General features: G+C 45.8%; 1 protein-coding gene across 3 annotated transcripts in view; it reads left to right on the top strand.

Moving 5' to 3' along the window:
• Positions 1–26,714, top strand: part of LAMB4 (laminin subunit beta 4) — a 112,018-nt gene that overhangs the window by 48,192 nt on the left and 37,112 nt on the right. For all 3 annotated transcript variants that reach the window (XM_040472946.1, XM_040472947.1, XM_040472949.1), the window contains 9 exons: positions 5,231–5,416; positions 7,651–7,766; positions 8,555–8,675; positions 16,881–17,058; positions 18,447–18,590; positions 20,037–20,268; positions 21,243–21,400; positions 23,091–23,315; positions 24,646–24,866. In XM_040472946.1, the coding sequence (XP_040328880.1) occupies positions 5,231–5,416; positions 7,651–7,766; positions 8,555–8,675; positions 16,881–17,058; positions 18,447–18,590; positions 20,037–20,268; positions 21,243–21,400; positions 23,091–23,315; positions 24,646–24,866 (1,581 nt within the window). The remainder of the gene's footprint in view (positions 1–5,230; positions 5,417–7,650; positions 7,767–8,554; positions 8,676–16,880; positions 17,059–18,446; positions 18,591–20,036; positions 20,269–21,242; positions 21,401–23,090; positions 23,316–24,645; positions 24,867–26,714) is intronic.

Here is a 26,714-nt window from a genome sequence, read left to right as displayed (position 1 = left end):
CAGAAAAAGCCTGGCTTCTTGGAGCTGTCGGCACCCTGCTTACTCGGGCATCAACATAACCCACTTACCTTATATGCACTCTTAGTTTCACTGAACACATGCGCATAGTAGGTCCACTGGAATGCTGTGTTCACTGGCATCATGTGCGCTATTTGCAAATGGGGGCAAGGAAGCACACACATAGGGGGTATGTCTCTTCTGCTCATGTGCACGCGCCATTGTCCCAAGAGACTTCACTCACAAAACAATTTCAAACATAAAATTATTCATTATCTCAAGATGGTGACGGCAGAGCGTTAAACCAAACATGGGGTCCCTTCTGAGTGTGGGACCCTCTGGAAGTACACGTTTGCACACCCATGAAGCTGACCCAGCCCATCTGCCCCTTACATTAAGTTCATTCCATGCACGCACAGGCTTTCTGGGATTCTCCCGGGCCACAATTCCTGGGGAGATTAACAAAAGGAGATTCGTGAGACAAACGCAGCCTCTGGCTGCCACAATTGGTCCCAAAGGTGGTAACCGATACTCACTGTCTCCCTCCTTCCTTGCCACCCATTCTAGATTCCCTTCACGCTCAACTAGCACTTCTGCGGGTTGGGATGACCTAGACCTTCATCCTTCCACCACTGAGCCCCTGGTTTCCATGGTCTTCTCAGGCTACGTGTAGGAGAACACCACAGGTGTCTTAGTGGGCCACCTCAGTGCCACGCATATTCCTCATGTCCTGATTAAATAGGATCAGCCCTTCCGGTTATGTCAATTTCATCCCAGGCCTCCTGGTCTGCAGGGGTGAGAAGCCCTGGTGGCCATGCAGCAGCCATAGCTTTAAGGTTAGTGGAATTCTTTGTTCCTGCCCAAGAATCAGGACATCTAGACCCACAGAGCCTAAAGTTGCAAGCACAAGAAGCCCAAATTCCCTTGGTCACCACCTGTGACAGTGAGCTTGGCCACTCCTACTAGATTTCCAAACCCATGTCTTCTACCCATTGGGAGCACAGCATCACATAAAGGCCATTGCCATCATTAAGGAGTAAATGACATCCTGAAGAATACTGTCCCATCTCACAGGGTTCGTTCCCAAGCTAGTGAAGCTGATGCATTTTTTCGGGGTCCCATCCCACTGCCATCTGAGGTTAACATCTTCTGGATGGTACGGTTTGTGTAGAGCAGTGGATCGCAAAGTCACATGACCACTGCGATCCTTCTTTTGCTGTGAAGTGGGTCCCTTGAGCTGAGGACGGGTGATGTGGTCTTCTGACAGAGGCCATAGAGTATCTGATTCACACCGTGGGAGACCACAGGACATCGGCTTGGACCAAGGGACCCACTTCACTATCCTTTAATATAGGAAATCAGTGTGACATTTTGTGGCATATCTAGATGGTTCAAACCCCTTTGGGCTATCCTGTTACAGAGAGTGGGAGAATGAACAGTCTTGGGGCAAGACTGAATATACATTACCCGAGAGAAGACAGCCTGCTGCTTCTCCTTCTTCTCTATGTTTCTGGAGAAGAACACATTTTGCATTTCCATAGCTCCATATCCTGGGTGAGGGTGGTGGAAATCTGCTCTGGTAAAGATGCTCCCTCAGGCACGACAGCCACAGATAGGACTACAAGCTGGTTAAGTCTGTATTAAGTGTATGATGGGGACATGATGGGAACCACCATCAAATCCTGAGAGTGGCACTTGGAGAATGTCTCAGATTTGTAGTACTGTTTTTTATTTACTATCTTGACTAGGTGGAGAGAAAGTGGTTGCGAATGGATGTTTCACAAGCTTTTACTTGGCATTTCCTACTAGAAGAACTCTTACCTTTCCTTCCAGGTCAAAGAATCAATGCCCACTGCTAAGCAGATCCATTCCAATGACATAGTCAGGAATTGGAGGAAATAATCAAGGGACGGTTCAGTAAATCTGTGAACCCATTGTAAAAAGGACTTAGGCCAGGACTCCATATATTACCTGACCCTCAGATGCCCTTCTTCTAACAAGGGGACCATGATGGCACTTTGGGTACCTGATTTACACTTGCCATGGTGTTCAAGAATCTTTCTTCATGGGGACCTGGTCTCTTATTCAGTCACTGGGTTCTGGATCCAAGAAGTGGCTCAGGTCTAGGAACTTGACAGAACATCACGTCTTTCCATTGGGACAGCTGACCTCAGCCTTTTGCTAATTCATATCTGACCGCTTTTAATAATATATGTTAAGCAATACTTTTGTTGTCTTCTCGTCTGTGTTGCTCCTGGGAATACCATGTTCTATTAGTCATCTCCACTGAAGATTCCTATGGGTCAGGCCCCCTTGTCTCCTTCTCTAACCTTGCTGTCCCCTATAATAATTATCCCCATCTTGTTTTTGAGAGTTAAGTGCTACCCAATCTTCGATAGTCTGGGATCCTGTCCTCCACATTGATACCAAAGAGCTCTGTTTCCCAGTGATAGATCCTACCAGCCTACAGAGGACACCCAACACCCAGCTTTTCAGTGATGCTGTTGCCCTTCTCACCAGTTCATTCCTTCTTGTCCCAATAAATAAGGGGTCCTCCAGGCCTTCAAAGAACATAATCGGCTGGTGGGTTTCCTGGTCCTGTATCTTAGATCCGTTCTAGAATGCCTGCTACTCTGAGCCTTGTATCCCTTCCTCCACAGTCTGCTACGGCTGTTCTGGAACCTCCACTCCCTCTCCTCGGGACCACAGCTTTTGCCAAGCTTCCAAGAGCTACTCCAGCAATATATTGGACCCATCTCCCCAGGCTCCAGAGCTCTTGCCAGGCTATTAAATCCCATATTACTGGTGATCCCAAATTGACAAACTCTCTCTATCCAGTTTCATGTTCTGCCTCCTTATTCTAACGACCTCAGGACGCAGACCCATTCTCTCTCACTTGCTACCTGTACGGGTTAGCCAAGTCCCTCTCAGAGATCTAGCACTTTCCCAGTCAGGTCATGCTGGAACTTGACTCTAATTATCAGGCACATGGTCAGGGTGGGTAGGATAAGCAGATCCTCAGGAAGGTACACGTTTTCTCCCAAGACAGCTGCATCATTTGAGGTTTCCACGTCATCCTCAAATGCGGCAGGGGGGTGGAGTGGAGGGGCTCTACTCCAGTAAGAGTGGGTGGATTACGTCTATGGTCCACAAGCGCTCAGGAGAGCCTCAGAGTTCAAGGTTCCCATGTGCATCACCCATGTCTTAAGGTCCCTCTTCTTCCCCATGAAGGGCCTGACTTGGGCATAGGTGACTTACCTAGGCTGAGAATGCAGGCTTCTCCAAAGTTCTGCAAGTTTTAACAATGAGGTCCTGTGCCTGGTCGTCAACTCTTCCTGCCATCTGCCTAAAGGAGATGAGGCTCTTTAAATCCCCCCAGGGAGGCCCTCTGACTCTCACACTCGGCTTTAAACTGGTGATTGCCCTGAGCCCATCCTCCCTCGTCACAGCATCAGTGGCATTCAACAACTCCCACCTATTTCCACAGTCCTTATAATTGCTATTCCCCCATATCTCTCAATGCCAGAAACATGGCTGCAGTCGGTGGCTCCCCTCCTGCCTGTATCCTGTCCCAGTTCTCCACAGCTGACAGCTTTAGCAATTGCTCTGCTGCCACATCCCAGGGATCATCAGGACATGTTGCACACGGGGGTCCCCGTTGCCAGCTGAACCGAAAACGCTCCTCCTCCCAAATTGCATCTGGGAGTCTGCTTTTAGGTAAACTGGCTGGCACCAACTGTCTCAGGTCAAGTGCCCTAGAAACAGAGCCCAAGACTGGATTCAGGTGCGTGTGATCCAGTAAGGAAGTATTATTCAGGAAAGCTCTGTAAGGGAGTGAAAGAAACAAGAGGAGGGAGTAAGATGTAGTGTCAGGTGAAACCAACATTGGATTGATCCATGAAGGAGCTGAGAGGCATAAACCGCAGGCAAGGTTGTCCCGTCTGCTGGGAAGACAGGGTCAGCCTTTTATAGCTCTGATCAAGAAGCCACTGGCTGTGAGCTACCCTCAGGGACAGGGGTGGTGGGGGGGGGGAGGGGTTGGGGAGGAGGTATGGGAGGGCAATTCTCTAGAGAAGGAGGCAACCGTGAGCTCCTAGAAGCCACACACACAGCAACTGCGGGTGGTGGTGCACCAACCAGGTAAAGGGGATCCCCGAGGGGCATCTAGTGTCTACTGCATTTGTGAGAGTGTTTCTGAAATGTTTGAAAGACATTGCATGTAGACAAGTTTACATAGATATCTGCTGAAACCTAATCTGACGATATAGTTTCTTATTTACGTTTCGGTCTCCAGTGCAAGGTTCTAATCTCCGTGGCCAGGACTGTGTCCTATTCATCTTTGCATTCTAACGCAGGGGTTGGCGTTGAATGGTTGCTCAAGAAACACTCAGCAAATGAGGAGCGGTTTGGGGTAGATCGCAGAGCAACTTGAACCCCAGGCTAAGTCATATGGGTGTGATTCCGTTGGCAGTTGGGTAAGAGTGTGAAACGCTTATTGGCAGCTGTGCGTCATGTGGGTTGGATTAGGGAAGGGGTGGAGAGAACGGCCAAGGCACTGTTGTAGTGAGACAGACAAAATGCAACAAGAGGCAGAATTCTGGTGGATGCTGTGAGCGTGGGGAGACAGATGCAAAAGTCATTAAAGTATTATCTCCAGGTTCCAGATGGCCCCAGGCTGACACCCAGGAGAGACCATCCGGGATGCAACCCAACGTGTTACGCGTTTCATACTTCTATGCCTCCAAGCAGATAGAAGAGCGTTTCTCATGTCTGCATGGAAGAAATATCAAAATAAATAAATAAATAAATAAATCCATGTGGGTTTTCTCACTGTCGTGCATAATGAGGCAAAGTCCACGAAGGAAGCATGGGAATATTTTCTATCCTTCCTCATTTTGGCCGGAATCCCACAGTCGTATCTGAGAAAACCCCAGGTCACCAGCGTGGAATGTGTCCAATTCATTAGCACGTGGGGTACTTAAGTTTAAAGTGGTTTCCAGTGACACGGCTTGGAAATCAATCACTCTATACAGTAACATATGTTCCAAAGCTGCGGATTCAGCACATCTCAGATGCCTTCTGGATCATATCCTGGCTGGAATAATTTATCCGTGACTCAGATGGATCATGTACACATCAGGAAATATGTACTTTTTTTTTTTTCCTGAACTCTTTTTTTTCCCTGCTAGGACTCGACTCTAGCAAAGCTGAGTGCATTCTTCTCCAATTTTAGGGCTCAGTGACTTTTGGCCAGGTGCCTGCTGTTCACGGTGTTTTCCGAGAACCGGTTCCTGGAAGCCCTACTGCGTGGACTGGACCTGGATTTGCCCGGGTTCTCCCTGGGGCCGGCTTGAGATTTGCCGTCGACCACATTGCCCTTCCCATGGACTTCACCATCGCCATTCGCTATGAGATTCAGGTATCCGACTTCTTCTTCAAGGGTAAAACCTGCCTGAGGTAGTACCTTTTCGAACGAAGACTTTTCCATTCCAGTCTTGCTAGATAGGGTCGTCAGAAAATGATTTGCAAAAAAAAAAAAAAAAAAAAACCCCCCCACCCAAAAAAAAAAAAAAAAACCACACACACAAAAAAACCCAAAAAACAGAACATCTGGAGGGCATTATGAATCAAAGGGTTTCCTAACGATATTAAAACAACACACTAAGCCAGAGGCATGTGTGCTCTATTCCGTGGAGAGAGGCTAGAGCGGGATTATATACTGAAGGTACAAGGTCTGAGGAAGTGGTGATGGAATGTTTGTATAAGAACAATAAAAAACTAAAATAACACAAATTCTGCCCTCCTTGGGCTTTTTTCTAAGAACTTCACAGGCTCACCTGTGTGAAGAGATTCTGACTCCTAGGGATACAGAAAAGGCGTTTATTTGCACTTGGCTTTTACCCTGAAACAAGAGCAAAACTAAAAGCAGGCTGCACCTCGTGGCTTCCCTGGCCTTCCCCCTGCCCCCGGCCCCACCACCACCCTGTCCCCCTCCCCCCTGCCTTTTGAGAAATATCTAAGACAGAATAGAAACCAAATTAGAAAAACACTCGATCTAGAGCAGTGGTTCCTCACTTTTTCTTTGCATAATCTTTTCAATGATAATCTGACACCCCACAGACCATCTGCCCCAAAAAGTATTTTGTGAGGCTGGGGGTGGTCTCAGGGTCCCCAGAGTCCCTCCAGGGACCACACTCTGGAAGTGCTCATTGTGTGTTATACAACCAAAGCTGCTGACCCGCTTTGAAATTCTTGATATGACATAATTCTCTGTTTCTCACTGATAAACAAAAGCCAAGGGACTTGAGTGAACTCGGACCTGGTGAGTATAAGAAGTCATTAAAAATATAAGGTACAAATTTTTCCATAGAACACATCTCTGACATCTTTATTTTTTAAATTTTTTGGTTTGAGTTTTATTTATTTATTTTGAGAGAGAGGGCATGGAGCGGTGGGGGGGGGGCGGAGAGAGGAGGAGGGAGAGAATCCTGAGCAGGCTCTGCACGGCCAGCACAGAGCCCAGGGCAGGGCTCAGTCTTACGAAACACGAGATCATGACCTGAGCTGAAATCAAGAGTCAGACGCTCAACTGACCGAGCCACCCAGAAGCCCCTCTGACATCTTTAAAAAACATTTCCAGGGTGGCTGGAAATGCCCGGGTGGCTCCGTCGGTTAAGAGTCGACTCTTGGTTTAGGCTCAGGTCACGATCTCATGGCTCCTAGATTTGAGCCCCACATGAGGCTCTGCACTGACAGTGTGGAGCCTGCTCAGGATTCTCTCTCTCCTTTCTTTTTCTATCCCTCCCCCTTTTGCATGCGTGTGCTCTCTCTCTCTCAAATTAAATAAGCTTAAAAAAAAAAGCATTTCCAAATTGCATGGCTTTCAGAATATAGCTAATTATTATATGCTATAAATATCTATACATATTTAGATACATATAAATAGGTTTAGTAATATATTTATTTTAGTAATAAATGTAAAATAAGAAAATTTATGTAATAATATATTTATATAATAATATTTAAATTTTTAAATGTTTACTTACTTTTCAGAGAGAGAGACAGAATTGCCAGCAGGGGAGGGACAGAGAGAGAGGGAGACACAGAATCTGAAGCAGGCTCCAGGCTCCGAGCTGTCAGCACAGAGCCCCACGCGGGGCTCGAACTCACGAACAGCAAGACCATGGTCTGAGCCAAAGTCGGACGCTTCACCGACTGAGCCATCTAGGCACCCCTAATATTTACATGATAAGATGAAAAACAGTATATATCTTTTTGTGAAGGATTTGAAATGTTCATGTTTGTTCAGTGATCCAGGGACAGGATGAATCAGTGGACTTTGGATCCAGGGACAGGATGAATCAGTGGACTTTGGGGGAGACAGACGTTAAAGACCAGCCCTGTCCGGAGTACCAGGGTCTTTCGAGCCTATGAACTAGAGCTATGGCCGGAAACAACATTCTGTCTACCCAAACCGCCATTCAGCTGCCAGCGTGTTAGAGCTGATGGCCAACCGCTAAGACTTCTCTCAGCTCCAAAGTTCCCTGTTCTGAGGGGGCCGTGGGTTACAGATTTGATGGCAAGGGCTGTCCGTTAGGCGTGTGTTGTGTATACGTCCTCACAAAAACATGCTTTTATGTCACGCCCGTGTAGCCCGCAGCCGACTGGGCTGTCAAGATCCTGGTTAACCCCCTCGGAAAGAGCAAGCACTGTCCACGTGAGACCCCATGGCCACGACCTCAGTCCTTCCCTTTACCGGCGACTTCCAGGTATGCTTGGGACCTGTCCTCAAACACAGTAGCCTTCTTAGAATTTTAGGCCTCTATCAATAATTTGTAGCAAAGAGCTCAGCAGGAGAAGAGGTGTATTCAAGGAGACTGTGACATTTATTAAGCGCTTGCTGTGTTACACTAAGCTTCACGTTTAAGATCATATCTTGCTGACGACTCAGCGAGGAAGACTTTCTCTTCGTCAGGTGAGGAGGAAATTCAGAGTGAGAATACCTGGAGACCTGCCCCAGCCTCGTAGCTGGTGTATAACAGAACCAGGATTCCAGCCCAGATCTCCTGATTCTCGGTCTTGAACGTTCCTTTCCCATTCTCCAGATGGCCTTGAGAGGTGAGAAAGTGAAACGCTCCAAGAGTAGGAATAAAATATTCAGCTGGCAGTACCTCAACAGCTGAGAGTCTCCAGGGCAAAAAGCTGATTTGGAGGCCACTAATTTTACATTGGAGATTTGTGGCAAACTAAAATGGAGACACTGTTGAGAGCATGGTAGACGGGAGGAAGGACTTCTGTTTCCATCCTTTTCCCAAAGCACTTATGACAACACGTGGCTGATGGTTCCCAAGGCTTTGCTACTTGGCACAATCCTATGGAAGAGCCACAGAGAACCTGAATGTGATTTTGCTTTCCACTCAACCCACCCGAGCTGGTCTAGACCTGGCCTCTGCTCTGAGGCAGAACCCACTTCACGCTGGGAGAAGCAGCTATGGCCGCTTAGGTTATATAACTGTACTTTTGTCACTGAATTTCTGCTTTATTTCTCTTAATACAGAATCGTGCTGCTTCCCACGCCCATCTGTTTAGAACCAGATGTACAATATTCCATCGACGTCTATTTTTCCCAGCCTTTGGAAGGTGGGGCCCACGCTCATTCACACATCCTGGTTGATTCAGTAAGTATCACGAAGCGACGTGGGTGCTGCCTTCTAAACTGAGCCCCATGATAATTCTACTTGCAGACTCGATGGTAAAATGTTTCTTTAGAAGTATAAATGAGGTTGTTGCGTTATAAGAAAAAAATCACGCGGTCTCTATAAACGTCACCAGCAGTGAGTGCAAACCTTACGGCACAGCACGTGTCAGCAACGGTTCGCAGTGTCTCGCATAGTGTATTAGTTAGTCTTCACGACAGTCTGTGAGGTAGCTACTGTCATTGTCCCTAGTTTACAGACAACAGAAATGAGGCACGGGGTCACAGAGCTAGTGAACGAAGAGTCAGGAATGACAGCCAGGCTCCCTGGTGCCAGAGCCTCTGCTCTGAGCCACCACAGTGTGCTGGCACCACGGAAAGTTCCGGGAGACATTCTCCCACGTTCACGATCACCATCTTGGAAGCTCCGCTTTATGCGTGAGCTTATTGTCGTCATCAGGGTGCTCATGTAAGTACGTACGCAAATGTTTTTCAGTTCACATTGTATCACGAGCGTTTTCTTATCGTGCTTCTGTAGTCTTCTTGTTTTTCGGAACGATGCACAATATTTCCTCGAATGACTTCTTTCAATGTCTTTCCCCCACAGAGTTGGGCCATAGATGTTTCTTCCAAACCCTTCATTCTGTCCACAGCTTCGGGCCCAGGGTAGACACTTGGCGGAGTTTGGGCACTGACGAAATTTAAGCTTTCTTTTACCTATCTATTCCCTACTTGCCAAGGTTTTCTGACTCTTGAAATAACCTGTCAAATGAATTTCTGGAAGGTAGTCTCCAATGTACTTTCAGGACGATTGGCAATATGTAAAATTACCAGTTTCATCCCACCCTCAGGAGAATTGTATAGAATTGTGTGGGATCTCTTAGAAGTAATTTTGTGGATAAAAGCCAAATTATATTTTTTTTAATGTTTATTTGTTTTTGAGAGAGAGAGAGATACAGAGTGTGAGCGGGGGAGGGTCAGAAAGAGAGGGAGACACAGAATCCGAAGCAGGCTCCAGACTCTGGGCTGTCAGCACAGAACCCGACGCCGGGCTCGAACTCACAAACTGCGAGATCATGACCTAAGCTGAAGTCGGACACTTAACCGACTGAGCCACCCAGGCGCCCCAAAACCAAGTTAATTTGTTATAGTTGCATTTTTAAATATTCATGAGAATCTTCTAATATCATGATTTCATTGGCAAACTACTGCCCTACAGAGTTTTATTGGCACATGAGCATGGTCATGGTCATTTGTTTATATATTATCTACAGCTGCCTTTAAGCTACAAAGGCAAAGCTGAGTACTTGTCACAGAGAACTCAAGGGCCACAAAGCCAAAAATATTTACTGTCTAGCCTTTTACGGGCAGCTTGACAACCCCTGACTTAGTTGTATGTCCATATTTCATGAGTTGTGTTTTCAATGTTCAATTCTTTTTTTTTTTTTAATTTTTTTTTCAACGTTTTTTTATTTATTGTTGGGACAGAGAGAGACAGAGCATGAACAGGCGAGGGGCAGAGAGAGAGGGAGACACAGAATCGGAAACAGGCTCCAGGCTCTGAGCCATCAGCCCAGAGCCCGACGCGGGGCTCGAACTCACGGACCGCAAGATCGTGACCTGGCTGAAGTCGGACGCTTAACCGACTGCGCCACCCAGGCGCCCCTCAATGTTCAATTCTTAACCATCAGACATTTTAAATTTATACCTGGCACTTTGCTACTTTATCATCTACTATGGAATTCAGTATGAGACAGGTGTACCTTGAATTCTATTCAGTAAGTTCAGGTATTGTAACATCAAAAAAAAAATTGTGTAAGATTATTTGACCAGATGTAGGATTGCAAGACTTAGCAAAAAGGAAAAGAAGGAAAGAAAGCAAGAAAGCAAGAAAGAAAAGGGCAGAGAAGGAAGAGGGAGGAAATGATGGTGGGAGGGAGGAAACAAAAAGCACGGTGCCCAGTTAGAGTTGAATATTGTATTAAATATGTCCCAAATATTGCTTTCAAATACTATATGAGACATAGTAAAAAATTATCCATTGTTTCTCTGAAATTCAATTCCACCTGGGTGATTTGTATTTAATCTGGTGACCTTCACCAAAGATGGTCTAAATCCTGCACCTGGAAGGCCACGGAAGATTGTGGTGAGGTTCTGCCCTGTTACGGTAGAAACGAAGAAGAAAGTTGAAACAAACTCTTGAATGAGGATTTGAATTCTCGTGATTTCCCTCTCCGTGTAAGTCATATTGTCTCCTGAGGAGCTTTATAGAACCGCACTCTTGGACCACCATGTGAGTCACAGAGTAAGAAAATCAAATCCAACAGATTTAATTTAGGGGGAAAAAGCTAAAAGTTGGGAACCCAGGCAGACTAAAGAAAGGGAAAGGAAGACATTAAGTAATTCCCAAATCAGAAAGGGATTTTATTGTTATAATAATAGCCATGAAACTCAGATTGATAAGAGCCAGGATATGCCTCAGTTTATTTTTTTTTAAGTTTATTTATTATTATTATTTTTTTTAATTTTTAATGTTTATTTTATTTTTGACAGAGAGAGAGAGGCAGAGAATGAACAGGGGAGGGGCAGAGAGAGAGGGAGACACAGAATCTGAAGCAGGCTCCAGGCTCTGAGCTGTCAGCATAGAGCCCGACACAGGGCTTGAACTCACAGACCGCGAGATCATGACCCTAGCCGAAGTCGGACGCTTAACCGACTAAGCCACCCAGGCGCCCCAGTTTATTTACTATTGAGAGAGTGAGAGAGAGAGTGCGAGCGCACATGTGCTAGTGGAGGAGAGATGGAGACAGAGAAAGAATCCTAAGCAAGCTCTCGTCTGATGTGGGGCTCGAACCCACGAACTGTGAGATCATGACCCGAGCCAAAATCAAGAGTCAGACACTTAACCCACTGAGCCACCCACGCACCCCAAGATACTTCTCATTTAAAACAAAAAAAATTAAGTTTATTTATTCTGAGAGAGTGTGCGAGCAGGGTAGGGACAAAGAAATGGGAAAGAGAAAGAATCCCAAGCAGGCTCTGAGATGTCAGCACAGAGCTCAATGTGGGGCTCGAACTCACAAACCATGAGATCATGACCTGAACTGAAATCAAGAGTCAGACACCTAACTGACGGAGCCACCCAAGTGCTCCGATATTTCTCATTCTAAATCCACATCTTGAACATTTGGAATTTTGTAAATTCAAAAGATGATGGCGTGATGCTGTATTTCATGCATCCATGCAAATTACCCGCTTGCCACCTATTCAGTGAGCACACATGAGCTGACAATGGGCAGATTCCTGGGGGTGTCAGATGTGGTCCCTGCCCTCAAATAATTCTCAGCCTGATACAGAAGACAGATGTGTAAATGAAGTCATTGCAATGATACTTGCTAGATACATAATAGAAATGGATAATGTGAAATTAACTCAAAAACATATCCATTTGATCAGTTTTCAAACACGCCTTCTCTTACGTATAGCTATGAAATCCACGAAACCTGCATGAAAAGTAGGAGAGCAGCCTGATCTCGGCCAACTGTGAGAACCTTAGAAGAGATGCTAGGTCCCTGTTTCAGGTCAGATTCCCCAGAAGCCGAAGCTGAGCCAGGGACTCAAGTGCACCTAATTTATTGAGGGCATGCTCGTGGGAGAAGACGAGCAAAGGGACAGGGGAAGGAAGCGAACAAGGATGGGATCTGCACCGAAGTGTAGCTGATCCCACAGGGAGCTCTGGAGCATAATTGTGCCACCGAGTTGGTCCCACCTGGAGGCAACAGGGTGGGCCTGTGTGCACCCACCTTATCCACCCCACCCGGCTCATGAGCGCATGAACTTCTGGACGGGTGGCTGAGTGCCAAGTTTCTGGGAAAAAGGACAGCTGTGAGCCTTCAGCAGCCAATGCCACAGCAGCTGGTGAACGGGAAGATCCGGGCAGGGCACCCACAGTGACCCTTACAGTCCCTGACCCAGGATGTCCAGTAGGAGAAAGTCCATGCGCATTCTATGGTTACAGACTAATGCGGTTACTTCCATACCACTGATTTCGCTGCTCTGGGAAGATGCTTGACGGCCTGAGACCCGGCCCGTTCAACGTCCCTTCTTCTCTGCAGCCAGATTAACACTTGCATCTGATGCTTTACCAAGAAGCCCGGACGAAAGCTTTGTTCACTCCTGGATGTTCCTCCTGCACAAATAGCTTTTGTTTGGGGAGCATCGTGAGACAGTTACAGATTTCCTTCACTCACCCTGATTACATGATACATGCTTCCGTAAAAATGTGTTTAGAGTCAAAAACTGTATTAGACATTCTAGACTATAACACTGTCATTCTTTTAAACCATGGGAGGGACTGCACTTGGTCAACAAAGTCTTTAGAAGCTTCTAGGAGAAGAAGAGAGTCAAGATATTACAAAATCCTATAATTTGACAAGGACTCTTATCATCTGGTCCATCTGCTTTGGTGCCAGGAATGGCCTCCTCTAAGCTGCCTCCAACCAAGAACTGTAGGTAGTTAGTCCCTGGTTGGATGCCCTCGTCCCCAATCCTAGCCTCTGGCTTCTTTCTGCGGGACTCTTCACTTGGTTTGTGTTTGGGGAATGTAGTCATTTTAGTATCCACTTGAACGTACCACGCTAGACATATCTAAGTACTTCTCTACTGAGCAAACACTTATGAAGTGTTTACTGTAAATCAGACACTATGGTAGGCACAGGCGTGACTAAGACCAGCACCTGCCCGGACATGCTGGGCTCACTCTCTAAAGGAGAGATGCGGACGATCACACGGGAAATGGCAACGTGGTAGGGGAGCCGCTACGAGCTGGGACAGGTCCCTGAATGGAAAAGCTCATTGTGACTCCAGCAGTGATTCTCAACATCCCCTGACCCAACCTCCTCTTTTTTGTTTTTAGTTTATTTGTTTATTTTGAGAGAGCGTGCACGCACAAACTGGGAAAGGGCAGAGAGAGAGGGAGAGAGAGAGAATCCCAAGCAGGCCCTGCACTGTCGGCACAAGAGCCCGATGTGGGGCTCGATCTCATGAACCGTGAGGTCATGACCTGAGCTAAAATCAAGAGTCAGACGCATAACCGACTGAGCCACCCAGGCGCCCCTTCCCAACCCATTTGTACTTTATGACAAATATTTTGTAACCCTCCACCAATTTAAAATGCAACTCATAGGCATTATAGCCTACACTTTCCAAATAACGTCAATGTGATGTGCAAATACAAAGAGACCTAAAAGGAGAGTAATTTATAGAGAAACACTATGTATTTCAATATGTATGTGCACAGGCATGAATATGCAGAAGACATAATGAGGCAGGGACATGCTCATAAGTGCAGAATCACCCTACACGAGACAGCCATGAAAACAGGTGTGTTACAAACGTGTAACATGTTTGTTTAAAACATAGAGCAGGGCTTTCAACTCAGAAATGTAAACAAGGATTTCTCCTTCATGGATTTTTGGTGAGACATTCGAACGCTATAGGAGCCATGCGATGATTTTCTTTTTTGTCAATATGTCTGGGGTTTCTGATCCCCACCCACTAAAAACCAGTTAACACACCTCATTCCAATGGCCACGACAACCAAAACCACCCCCTGGAATTTCCAAAATGCCCCCTTAGGGGGCAGCACCTCCCAAACAGAACCACTGAGCCAAGAGGTTGGGGGATAACAGAATGAAAAGAGATGGAATTTAGATTTTATCCTGAGGCAATAGGAAGCCACTGAAGGTTTTAAGGAGGGGTTATCTGAACAAACTGGCTTTTAAGGAATCACTGTGACTGCAAGGTAGGAAATTGATGGGGGAAAGGGGTAAGAGCGGAAGGTGGGACGTCTGTTGGTCTGCCACCATGGCGACCCAGATGGCCTCAATTAGAGCTGAGATGGGGGAATGAAGACACATTTAAGAGGTTAGATGGGTCGAGCCTGTGATTGACTCGATGTTGGGGGAACATGGGATGGGTGGGGAGTGTTGATGACCAAGAGGCAAGTATCAAAGATGATCTTTTGGAGGTGCCTAAGTGACTCAGTCATTTGAACGTCTGACTCCTGATTTTGGCTCACGTCATGATCTCACTGTTCGTGAGTTTGAGCCCCACATCAGGCTCTGTGCTAATAGCAAGGAACCTGCTTGGGATTCTCTCTCTCTCTCTCTCTCTCTCTCTCTCTCTCTCTCTCTCTCTCTCACTCATGCTCTCTTACTCTCAAAATAAGTAAACTTAAAAAAAAAAAAAGATGACCTCCAGTTTTCTACACCGAGTACGTTGGCAGATGGTGACATTATTTCCTACCAATAGGAAAGGAAAGTGGGTTTCAGGTGTGTTGGTTTGCAGTGCCTGTGGGACAACCAATAAGCCTGTCTGTGCAGATCTAGAGCCCATAATTGAGATGTGGGCAAGAGACCTAGATCCAGATGTCAACAATGTATTGATGGTAACCGAAGCAACATCATTGTCAAGGTCACCTAGGAAGGGGATGTGGAGTAAGAAGGGGGCTGATGAGAGAACCCTGAGGATCCCAACATTTAGGGGTGGGTGGGCGAAGAGGCAGTGAGGGTGGCCAGGAGACCGTGTTTCGAGAAATTTGACTATCAAGGAATTAGTCAAAGGGCAGAGGTGGGGGGGGGGGGCAGTGGCAGGAGAAATATATGTGATCAAGGAGGTGATTTTACAAATGGGAGAGATTTAAGCACATTGACAGGCCGGTTGAAAGGAAACGCTTAACGAAAGCATAACCTACAGAGAAGTTTCGCAAAGGCTGAGGGCAGAGTGGTGGCCACCTCTTCCTAAGCGCTGGGCCGGGAACGGGGCGGGGGAAGTACCTGTGAGCCAGGAGTTTGGGAGGCAGGAAGTCGGAGGCTCCATTTTCTCTGTGAAGTAAGAGGAGAAAGAGACAGTGCAGGGAGGGTGAGGATAGAGGTTTGAGGAGTGGAGACACTCCCTGGGTGAAATAGGCACCCAGGGTTGAGGTTCCACTTGCTGGGGTGTCAAAGGACAGAGAAGGACTGGGGGCGGGGGGCTGGGGGGTGTTGAAAGAGGGTCGAAGTAAAGGATCATGGGAAAGAGGTTCAGAGTGGACAAAGGAAGAAGGCCAGGGGAGATGCCCAGTTTGCTCTTTTAACCTGACCTGGTGAATTAAACCTTAATGTCAGTGCTGCTTTTTCTACCAGTTGTTCAGAATGACCAACTTGTGATCAGTTCCACTGTACCAATGTGTTCTCTGCTGCATCATCCAAGCCATTCAAAAACATTTTAGGGGCGCCTGGGTGGCCCAGTCAGTTAAGCATCCGACTTCAGCTCAGGTCATGATCTCGTGGTTTGTGCGTTCGCGTCCCGCATCGGGCTCACTGCTGTCGGCGCAGAGCCCGCTTGGGATTCTGTCCCTCTCCCTCTGTCTTTCTGCCCCTTCCCCACTTGTACATGCTCACTCTCTCAAAATAAGTAAGCTTTAAAAAATGTAAATGGTAGTAGGTTATAACTTAGATAAAATCTTCTCAAGAAATATAACTGTATGGCTTTTCTTCACATCAAACTACAGACGAGTCATCTTTGAGAAGACGCTTAGAACAATGCACTTGTCCCTCTAACCGCTGTATGGTCTAAGCCAGAAATTCCCAAAATGCATCTGTGAAATATTGGGTTTATGGGATGTTAGTGTTATTTGAATATAGGAGCAAGTGGTTACGTAAGTATGGAAACACAGAGTTTAAAAGTAGCTTTCTTGTAGGACTTCTCAGAGCATTAGTGTGTTAATCTACACTGTGACTCTCCAAGAGGCAGCCAGTTTGATGTAGAACTGTTCATATGTAATTGAAAAGAACAAAACTTTAAAAGGAGAGTTTTGTGGAATTAGAGTTCCCCAGTGACACAATGGGATGCACTGAGACATAATTTCCGAATTTATCACATGTCGCCTAGTTAAGAGTCTTTGAAACCTAAGACAAATTTATTAGCAAGCTAATAATATATTAAGGAGGGTTAAAAAAAAAAAAAAAGTCCCATTTTCTTTGTCCTAAGTCAATAGATGTGCCTATTTGAAGATTTCTTAAATAAAATGAAAATCTTAAAATCTTGTTTTAAAGTATTTTCTCATAGATCTCATTGTTTTTGTAAGTAGAATCTTGAATGGGAGACCATTATGAATGTACGTTTTCCTTTCGTATTATTTCCAAAGCTTAGTCTGATTCCCCAGATCAATTCACTGGAGAATTTCTGCAGCAAGCAGGATTTGGATGAATATCACCTGCACAACTGCGTTGAAATTGCCTTGAAAACAGGACCTCAGATGCTCCCGGGTGCGTGTGAAAGGCTCATCGTGAGCATGTCTGCCAGGCTAAACAATGGGGCAGTAGGTAAGTAGTGGCTTAATGGGCTCTCCCGATGTGCTGCTTTTTGGGACGTGAATGAATGGATTTAATTCATTTTAGCGTCTAGTCCAAACAATCAGTGTCAATACCGATTGCCCAATGATTAGATACGCAGAGCAGTCTCTTGATGTGTCGGAATCACAATGCACAGTACAGTAAATGTACAAAAAAAGGAGCCTGGCAGCGGCTGTGGGCCGTTCGGTCGGTCAAGCGTCTGACTCTTCATTTCAGCTCAGGTCACGGTCTCTCGGTTTGTGAGATCAAACCCCACGTCGGGCTCTGCACTGACAGCGCAGAGCCTGCTTAGGATCCTTTCTCTCTCCCTCTCTCTCTGCCCCTCCCCCACTCGCATTCTCTACCCCCCCCCAAAATAAATAAAGACAAACATTTTAAAAAATTTTTAAAAATTAAAATTAAAAAGGAGCCTTGCAGTAGTGTTGGGATGCTAGATTCCTGGAAGAATGCTCCAAAAATACTTATTCAGAATCCTGGAATTTTAGGGTTGGAAGGAACTCTAAACAACTTCTTTCATCCTGCATCCTTTATTAAACCTTCATTTAATAAACAAGGCTATTGGGGTCCCAAAACACTAGGTAACTTGTCCATTTCACTAAGCTCTAGAGCAGTATTTCTCACCCTTTGCACTTTTGAAATTTGGGGCCGGATAATGCTTTGTTGTGGAGGGGGGGTCGGCACGGAAGGCTGTCCTGTGCATTATGGGATGTTTAGCAGCCTACCTACCTGCTACTCGCCTGATACCGGGAGAACCTTCCCCCCAGGTGCAACGTTCAAAAAAGTCTCCAAACTTTGTCATATGTTCCCTGAGGGAGCGAAATCTCCCCCCAGTTGAGAAACACTCGTATAGAGTGAGCTGCAATGAAAGCCTGGGGTTCCTGAATTCTGAGCAAAGGCTTTTCCCATTACCCGGCAGGACTCTGCGTTCAGGATGCCTGCCATCTCGTGAAACATATAGAATAAGGGAAATCAAACAAATAGTCCAGCACCAACATGGATCATCAGGAATTGAAGTAATCGGAAATAATAATAATTATATTGGGACTATTATGAAAACAACTTATTTTAAGCCTTTCATTAATTTACTGAGTAACATTTATTGGTAAGATCTGTTTATTACATAATGTTTACTGAGCACTTCCTACACACCACACAGTTCTAAAGACTTCACAGGCATTATTGTCTTTAGTCCTTACAATCCCCTGGGGTAGATCCTGTATTCTCCCCATTTAACAGATGAGGGAGTTAAGGATTAGAGAAGTATCTAATGAAAGAGAGGTGAACTAAAGCTCCCACAAGGACCAGGTGCACCCCTGTCACTTCCCGTACCTCTAATTGTCCCCTTTGTCTCCCCGCAGCCTGCAAGTGTCACCCCCAGGGCTCGGTGGGGCCCAACTGCAGCCGGCTTGGGGGCCAGTGCCAGTGTAAGCCCCACGTGGCCGGGCGCTGCTGTGACAGGTGCTCCACAGGAAGCTACGGTTTAGGACATCATGGCTGCCACCGTACGTAGCAAAAACACCGTGGGGGGAAAGACATGCATGGGCACAACCTTGGAGTTTTGAAGGCAGGAAAATCAGAGGGGGAATTGAAAAGAGGGGGTAGGGATTGGGAATTTGGCCACACGACTTAGGCTGTCTGTCCATGTAGATCAAGAGTACAGAAAATTTTTCCATCGTATTTCATTCCTCCATTTGGTGGGTGCCAATGTGTACAGAGCTCCGTTAGGAATCGTGAGTGATGATGAAAACATGGCCTGTGATTCTCCCGGTCCAGGGAGGATGTGGGAGCACCAGGAAATGAGTTGGCTGTGCCGACCCAGCTTTAGGATCTGGCACAGACGCCCCGTGGCTGGCCAGGCTAAAACAACGATGACATTGGGAAGTCAAGAAAGGGGACAAGACTGCCACCTAGATATTACCTTCTGTGGTGCTGGGGTCACAAACAGCCATGGAACTCATTCTATAATCTCCCCATCAATCAGGGTTTAGACGGGCCTTTGTCCATACATGGTGACACATTCTCATGGCCGTCATGTTCAGGGTATACAGTTCTCTGTTCATGCCGTAAGCCAATAGCGAAAATACTGTTCCCCACAGAAACCTATCATAGGAACCATGTTCCTAAGGTAAAGGAGCATATATTTTCAGTCATGGTTCAGAAAGGCAGCGCCCTGGCAACTGGCTTTTCAGCACACAGTGCTTAGGTCCATTATTACTACCCCCTCCCCCACTCCCTTTCTTAAAAAAAAAAAAAGTGCTTGAGATGCACAAAGGGATATACACAAAGGAGCAAACGTGTCTTCCATATCCCATTTTTGTATAGGGAAGATTGGCTCAAAGGATCCACTTTGTCAGAAAGGGATTGAGCCTTTCTGATTGAGCCCAGGAAAAAGAAAAAATCCTACCATCTTGAGAAAGGTGTCATTTTTTATAATCTTGAAGTTTTGACTCACGTGATAAATGGAAGTTTACGTCATTAAAAACACATTACTTGTTGGGCGCCTGGGTGGCTCGGTCAGTTAAGCATCCAACTCTTGATTTCAGCTCCAGTCATGATCTCACGGTTCATGAGTTGGAGCCCCACCTTGGGCTCTGCACTGACAGCACAGAGCCTGCTTGGGATCCTCTGTCTCCTTCTCTCTCTCTTTCAAAAGTAAATAAACAAACGTTGGAAAAAAAAAAAAAAAAAAAAAAACATGTTCCTTGTTCAGGTCCTCTGTATAAATAGTGCTGATGAGACCCAATGGCTCACAGCATCCTGTTCATTGGGTGAATCAGTGAATTATTTAATAAACGTTGACCTGGTATTCAGTATATGCCAGGTTCTCAGACTCTTTATTTACCTGATTGGAATGCTACAGTAAGTTCAGGACTACAAAATCAGGACCATAACTCAATTCGCCAGCACACCATGTGCCCCCACCCAACATGTTCTCTTTCTTTATCTAGCATGTCACTGCCACCCTCAAGGCTCAAAGAGCGCTGTATGTGACCAAATAACGGGACAGTGCGCCTGCCAGGGGGAGGTGGCTGGCCTCCGTTGTGATCGGTGCCTGGCAGGCTACTTTGGATTTCCCAACTGCCGCCCTTGCCTTTGTAATGGTTTCGCTGAACTTTGTGATCCAGAGACAGGGTCATGCTTCAATTGCGGGGGTTTTACAACAGGAAGAAACTGTGAAAGGTATGGAATTCAGATGCACTTTGATTTTTAGTTTTGTTTCTTTTGTTCCAGTCTCACAACACTCTCTGAAGGACCACTGAGTAGATTATCAATAGTATTTAAGCGTAGAACGATCTCTGGGTGGGGGATGGCCGAAACAGAGTATCAGTCCTGGTGTCCTTCAGAATCTTGTTATGAGATAGACGCTGTCTGATTAAATAAAAGCTAGGCATTTATTTGCCTGACACCTTGCTTTTTATGTCCCTGAAATATGACATGTAAATTAACTGCTACTATATTGAGTTTAATGACAATACCTTGGGACTTTTATATCGAGTTTAATGACTATATCTTGGGACTTTCAGTATAAATTAAAAAAATCACTTCGGGGCGCCTGGGTGGCTCAGTCGGTTGAGCATCCGACTTCAGCTCAGGTCACGATCTCGCAGTCCGTGAGTTCGAGCCCCGCATCGGGCTCTGTGCTGACAGCTCAGAGCCTGGAGCCTGCTTCAGATTCTGTATCTCCCCCTCTCTCTCCGCTCCACCCCTGCTTGTGCTCTGTCTCTCTCTGTCTTTCAAAAATGAATAAACATAAAAAAATTTAAAAAAAAAAATTTTTTTTTAACGTTTATTTATTTTTGAGACAGAGAGAGACAGAGCATGAATGGGGGAGGGTCACAGAGAGAGGGAGACACAGAATCTGAAACAGGCTCCAGGCTCTGAGCTGTCAGCACAGAGCCCGATGCGGGGCTCGAACTCACGGACCGCAAGATCATGACCTGAGCCGAAGTTGGATGCTTAACCGACCGAGCCACCCAGGCACCCCCAAAAAAGTTTTTAATAAATAAAAATCAAAAACTCACTTCACAGAGCAAGCAAGCATCTTCTAAAATGTTGACTTTTGAGAGTTGCACTGTCCTCAAGCATGGCAAATCCACATCGGCTAATGTGAGTTTTTCCTGTGAACACTTGGTAAAAAGAAATTGTCTCGACAGGTGCATCGATGGTTACTATGGGGATCCTCCTTCAGGACACTCCTGCCGTCCCTGCCCGTGTCCGGATGTTCCCTCAAGTAATCAGTATTTTGCTCATTCCTGTTATCAGGATCCTTGGAGCTCAGATGTGATCTGCAATTGTCTTCAAGGTTATGCAGGTACACAGTATAGTTCATGATGGTGTTTTTCTTCCATCCCATACTGCTATCTCAAAACATGATTCCATGCTCGTAATTTATCTGCCTCGAATAATTGAGGGGTACCAAATATGAGTTAATAGCAAGAAGACACAATTTGGGGAGTGCCTAGGTAGCTTAGTTGGTTGAATATCTGACCCTTGATTTCAGCTCAGGTCACGATCTCATGGTCCTGGGATTGAGCCTGGCATCCAGCTCCCTGCTGAGTGTGGGCTTCAGCTTGAGATTCTCTCTCTCTCTCTCTCTCTCTCTCTCTCTCTGCCTCTCTCCTTCTCCCTCCTTCTGGCCCTCTCTCTTGCTCTCTCTCTCTCTAAAAAAAGAAGGCACAACTTAGTACCCTGAAGCTTTACTGAACAAAGAATTTGAATGTTTCAAAAACCAATGACAAAAGCTCATTCCTCTGAGCTATAACTGTTTTTAAATAATGTTCTGGAAAACTAACTGACCAAATGAGTTCAAATCAAATTGATTTCTTTCAAATAAAATCATCACATGTTAAGTAAGATACATACGTGATTAAGTAACATGTATGTCTCATGCAACATCTAACATAAGCAATTAAAAATTAAGAAATTTTAATCAAATGCTTTCTTTATATAATTCCAACCAATCCATTTGGCTGATATTTCAAAGATATAACTTCTTTTTTCAGACGTCTTGAAGCACTGATTTGGGCATCACACAGACACTGTAGAAGTCAATTCAATATTTTTGTCTGTCTCTCTACCAAACATTTTATTTTGAAGAGTTTAAGCATGAGTGTGTGTGTGTGTGTGTGTGTGTGTGTGTGTGTGTGTGTGTGTGATGCAAACAAGGAAAAAAACATAAAAGCCACTCGACTTAATCACATTTTGAAACTCTGGTGCCGAAGTTTTCTTCAATGATAATTACCGTGATGATAATAAATTATACGGCTAATTTTGTCTTATTTGCTGCCTATGTCTCTACAAGATTCTGATCTCTTCCATGTACATTTTGGCTTGGTTGGTCAGTTTTTAAGAACTAAGGCCATGACTGGCCGACAAGAGAATTCCTAACTAGGATGACCCAAAATGAGGGGAGCAGACCCAGAGTTGAGGCACCTAACTGACTACCATTGCCCGGTGGTTGGAAAGGTAACAGGCATGGTTTCCCCAGACAGCACTTGATAAAGACACCCTCCAGGGTTCGTACATCAACAAAACCACTGTCACCATCTTCACTGCTAGACACACATCTCAGGGTGCTGCACGTTCACCTCCAGGACCAGAACAGGGGCTCAGATTAGCTTTGGGTCCCAAGGCACACTCGGCTGACCCCCATTGTATAAGGATCCAGGGATCCCTGTGCCCACCACTCTGTGGTTTTTGAAGAAAGACTAGAATGCACTCTTGCATTCTTCACTAAGGACTTCTTAGTTCTGAACAACCATTTTACTCTCTGAATGGATAAGAAATTAAAATGAATGTTTTGCTTTAATTCAGAACACGTTTTCTTCTTCATCTCCAGTGTGTGACCTCCCGTTACCCCTAAAATCGCCTAATTATTCATTATTCTCTATAACAGTCTCCATCCCTGCTCCCCCAACACACACACACACACACACACACACACACACACACACACACACACACCTCTCTTCTTACTCCCTTTGCCTCTCTCCTTCTTTCAGGTAAGCAGTGTGGCGAATGCTCTGCGGGTTTCTATGGAAATCCCAGAATTTCAGGAGCACCTTGCCGGCCATGTACCTGCAATAACAACATCGATGTGACTGATCCAGAGTCCTGCAGCCGGGTAACAGGGGAGTGCCTTAGATGTCTGCACGACACTCAGGGACCCAACTGCCAGTTCTGCAAACCGGGTCACTTTGGATCGGCCATCAATCAGACCTGCAGAAGTAAGTCTGCTAGGCTTCTGGCAAGGATGGGGGGGGGGGCGGGCGGGGGGAACTATGGCAGTGAAGTGTGGCCCACTGTGCACTGTGCCAGAATCACCTGGGGACTGGGCTGGGATATTAACAGGCAGATTCCTAGACTACCTCCGACCCACTGAATTGAATCTCCAGGAATCTGCCCTGGAACTAGTTCATCCAGTGTCTTTAATGTATAAATTCAAGAATCACTGATGAAGAAGAGGGCAAGGGTTGATTCTGTGATTTAAAAAAGAAGGGGGGAGGGGCGCCTGGGTGGCTCAGTCGGTTGAGCGTCCGACTTCGGCTCAGGTCATGATCTTGCGGTCCATGAGTTTGAGCCCCGCGTCGGGCTCTGTGCTGACAGCTTAGAGCCTGGAGCCTGTTTCAGATTCTGTGTCTCCCTCTCTCTCTCTGACCCTCCCCCATTCATGCTCTGTCTCTCTCTATCTCAAAAATAAATAAACGTTAAAAAAAAATTTTTTTTAAATAAAAAAGAAGGGGGGGATGCCTAGGTGGCTCAGTCAGTTAAGCATCTGACTTCAGCCCAGGTCATGATCCCGCACTTTGTGGGTTCGAGCCCCGCATCGGGCTCTGTGCTGACAGCTCAGAGCCTGGAGTCTGCTTCAGATTCTGTGTCTCCCTCTATTTCCGCCCCCTGCTTATTCTCTCTCTGTGTCCCTGTCTATTCTCTCTCTCTCTTCTCTGAAAAATAAACATTAAAATTTTTTAAAAAACTACTTGTTTTGGGGCGCCTGGGTGGCGCAGTCAGTTAAGCGTCTGACTTCAGCCAGGTCACGATCTCACGGTCCGTGAGTTCGAGCCCCGCGTCAGGCTCTGGGCTGATGGCTCAGAGCCTGGAGCCTGTTTCCGATTCTGTGTCTCCCTCTCTCTCTGCCCCTCCCCCGTTCATGCTCTGTCTCTCTCTGTCCCAAAAATAAATAAACGTTGAAAAAAAAAAAAACTACTTGTTTTTAGGAGATATTTAACTGTGTCAGTGGACCCAAGTCAGTTTAATAGACTTTATTTTCAGATCATGAATAGCATGAGGAAAAAGCAAGGTTTTCAGTCATCCTAATTGTGAGCTCTTAGAACACAATTGGCCGAACCACATGAAATTGCTATTTGGGGAGACCAAAGAGAGTTGAATGGATTCAGCTTACTTAGATTCTTTGATAAATCTGAAATATTGCCAGGTGTTTCTGCCTTGAGCCCTTTGGAGAAATGATACATCCAGGTCTGAAAAGCTGTCTGTACGGTTTGTTGAAAGCCAGTGTTACTGCCGAATTTACCTCCAGCAGTGTCTCTGTTGTCCCAGGGTGTTCCTGCCATCCTTCCGGTGTGACTCCTGCTGCGTGTCCCCCTGGTCAGGGAGCTTGCCTCTGTGACCCCAACACTGGCACATGTCCTTGTCTCCCCAACGTCACAGGCCAGACCTGTGACCGTTGTGCTGACGGATACTGGAATCTGGTCCCTGGCAGAGGATGTCAGCCATGCAACTGCGACCCCCGGACCTCTCACAGTGGCCACTGTGACCAGGCAAGACATTTGGAACTTACCAGGGTGCTGGAGTGGGAAGTGATGGGGAGACATGGTTTCCAAATTTGTAAACGATGCTTTCTTTATGGACTGTTGCTAGTTAGTGTTTTTAAACAGGATTGGCCTTCTATGGGGAGAGATGCATTTATCAAGGAATGGAAAGGACTAAAAAAGAGAATGAAGGTCTCAAGGTTAAGTTTTGCCTGCTTCAGTTTTCTCCAAACCTCTCTGTGACTGGGGAAGTTGGATTCACATGCAGTGAAATACAGACGACCTTCTCTTTTTCCCTGTATCATATGTATAATCCTAGGGAAGCTCCAAGAAATTGATCATTGGTCAGAATTATTTATCAGAATGAAGATCAACAGGTGCTTCCAGAGCCCACAGTTCCATTTTCAAAACCTGAGCTGTCGGGACGCCTGGGCAGCTCAGTCAGTTGAGCATCTGACTCTTGGTTTCAGCTCAGGTCGCGATCCCAGGGTCATGGGATCGAGCCCCGCATCAGGCTCTGTGCTGAGCCTGGAGCTTGCCTGTGATTCTCTCTCTGTCTCCCTCTGCCCCTCTACCCCACTCATGCTCTTTCTCTCTCAATTAAAAAAAATAATAATTAAAAAAACAACTGAGCTGCCGTTCCCTACCCTTCACCAGTTGGTTTACGTATGGGTAAAATAAGATGTCCTCGTTACTTACCAGACCAGCATTAATTGTTCCTGAAGAATGCAGGGTAATACACTAGGAGCAAATCCACATTGCTTAACATGCGATTAATGCTACTTAACTGCACATGTGATCTTTAGTCAATAAAACAATGAGCATACAATTTTTTTAAGTTTATTTAGTGAGACAGAGAGAGAAAGAGAGAGAGAGAGATCAAGCGGTGGAGGGGCAGAGAGAGAGAGAGGCAGAGAGAGAATCCCAAGCAGGTTCCACACTGTCAGCATGGAATCCAACGTGGGGCTGAAATTCACGAACCATGAGATCATGACCTGAGCTGAAATCAGAAGGCGGACGCTCAATCGACTGAGCCACCCAGGTACCCTGAGCATGTTTAAAATTAGTATGACATTGGGGCGCCTGGATGGCTCAGTAGGTTAAGCGTGTGACTTCAGCTCAGGTCATGATCTCACGGTCTGTGAGTTCGAGCCCCGCGTCGGGCTCTGTGCTGACAGCTCAGAGCCTGGAGCCCATTTCAGATTCTGTGTCTCCCTCTCTCTGCCCCTCCCCTGTTCATGCTCTGTCTCTCTCTCTGTCTCAAAAACAAATAAACATTAAAAAAAATTAAAAAAAAAATTAGTATGACATTATCTATTTATGGAAAAAAAACTATTCATGTCATGATTAGGGCTTGGGGCTTAATATATTCTTTGAGACCCTTTTCACATTAATAGAGATTGGAGGGAAGGATGAAACAGTGACAAGAAATTTAGAGTGAATCCACAATATAGGGACCAGGGTATAATTGGAATCAGAATGCCAATTTTAGAAGCTGGAGTTTTCCCAACTAACAATAATCATAATGATAACCATGGCTCATCTCCAATTTCGCCTCTGCTGTTCAACTTATTCAAAGGTCAAGTCTAATGCAAGTAAACCTTTGAAGGGTAGTTCTCATACACAGACTGTGTTTTCCTTTCTCTTTTTTTTCCTTTATCTTTCTCTCCCACCCTCCTGCTCCAACCCACACCCACACACTCACCATGCCCTTTTTTTCCTTAATAAATTGTTTATTTTAAAATAGACTTACAGAAAGGCTGTGAAGATAGTACAGAGAAGATGTACCCCACACCAGGTTTCCTCTATTTTTAACATCTTACATTAGTATGGTAGATTTACCAAAATCAGTGAACT

This window comes from Herpailurus yagouaroundi, unplaced genomic scaffold (genome assembly GCF_014898765.1).
Source record: "Herpailurus yagouaroundi ecotype Mexico unplaced genomic scaffold, PumYag 100, whole genome shotgun sequence".
Taxonomy (NCBI): domain Eukaryota; kingdom Metazoa; phylum Chordata; class Mammalia; order Carnivora; family Felidae; genus Herpailurus; species Herpailurus yagouaroundi.
The sequence above is the reverse complement of the archived record's forward strand: the minus strand, read 5'-3'. Positions and strand labels throughout refer to the sequence as shown.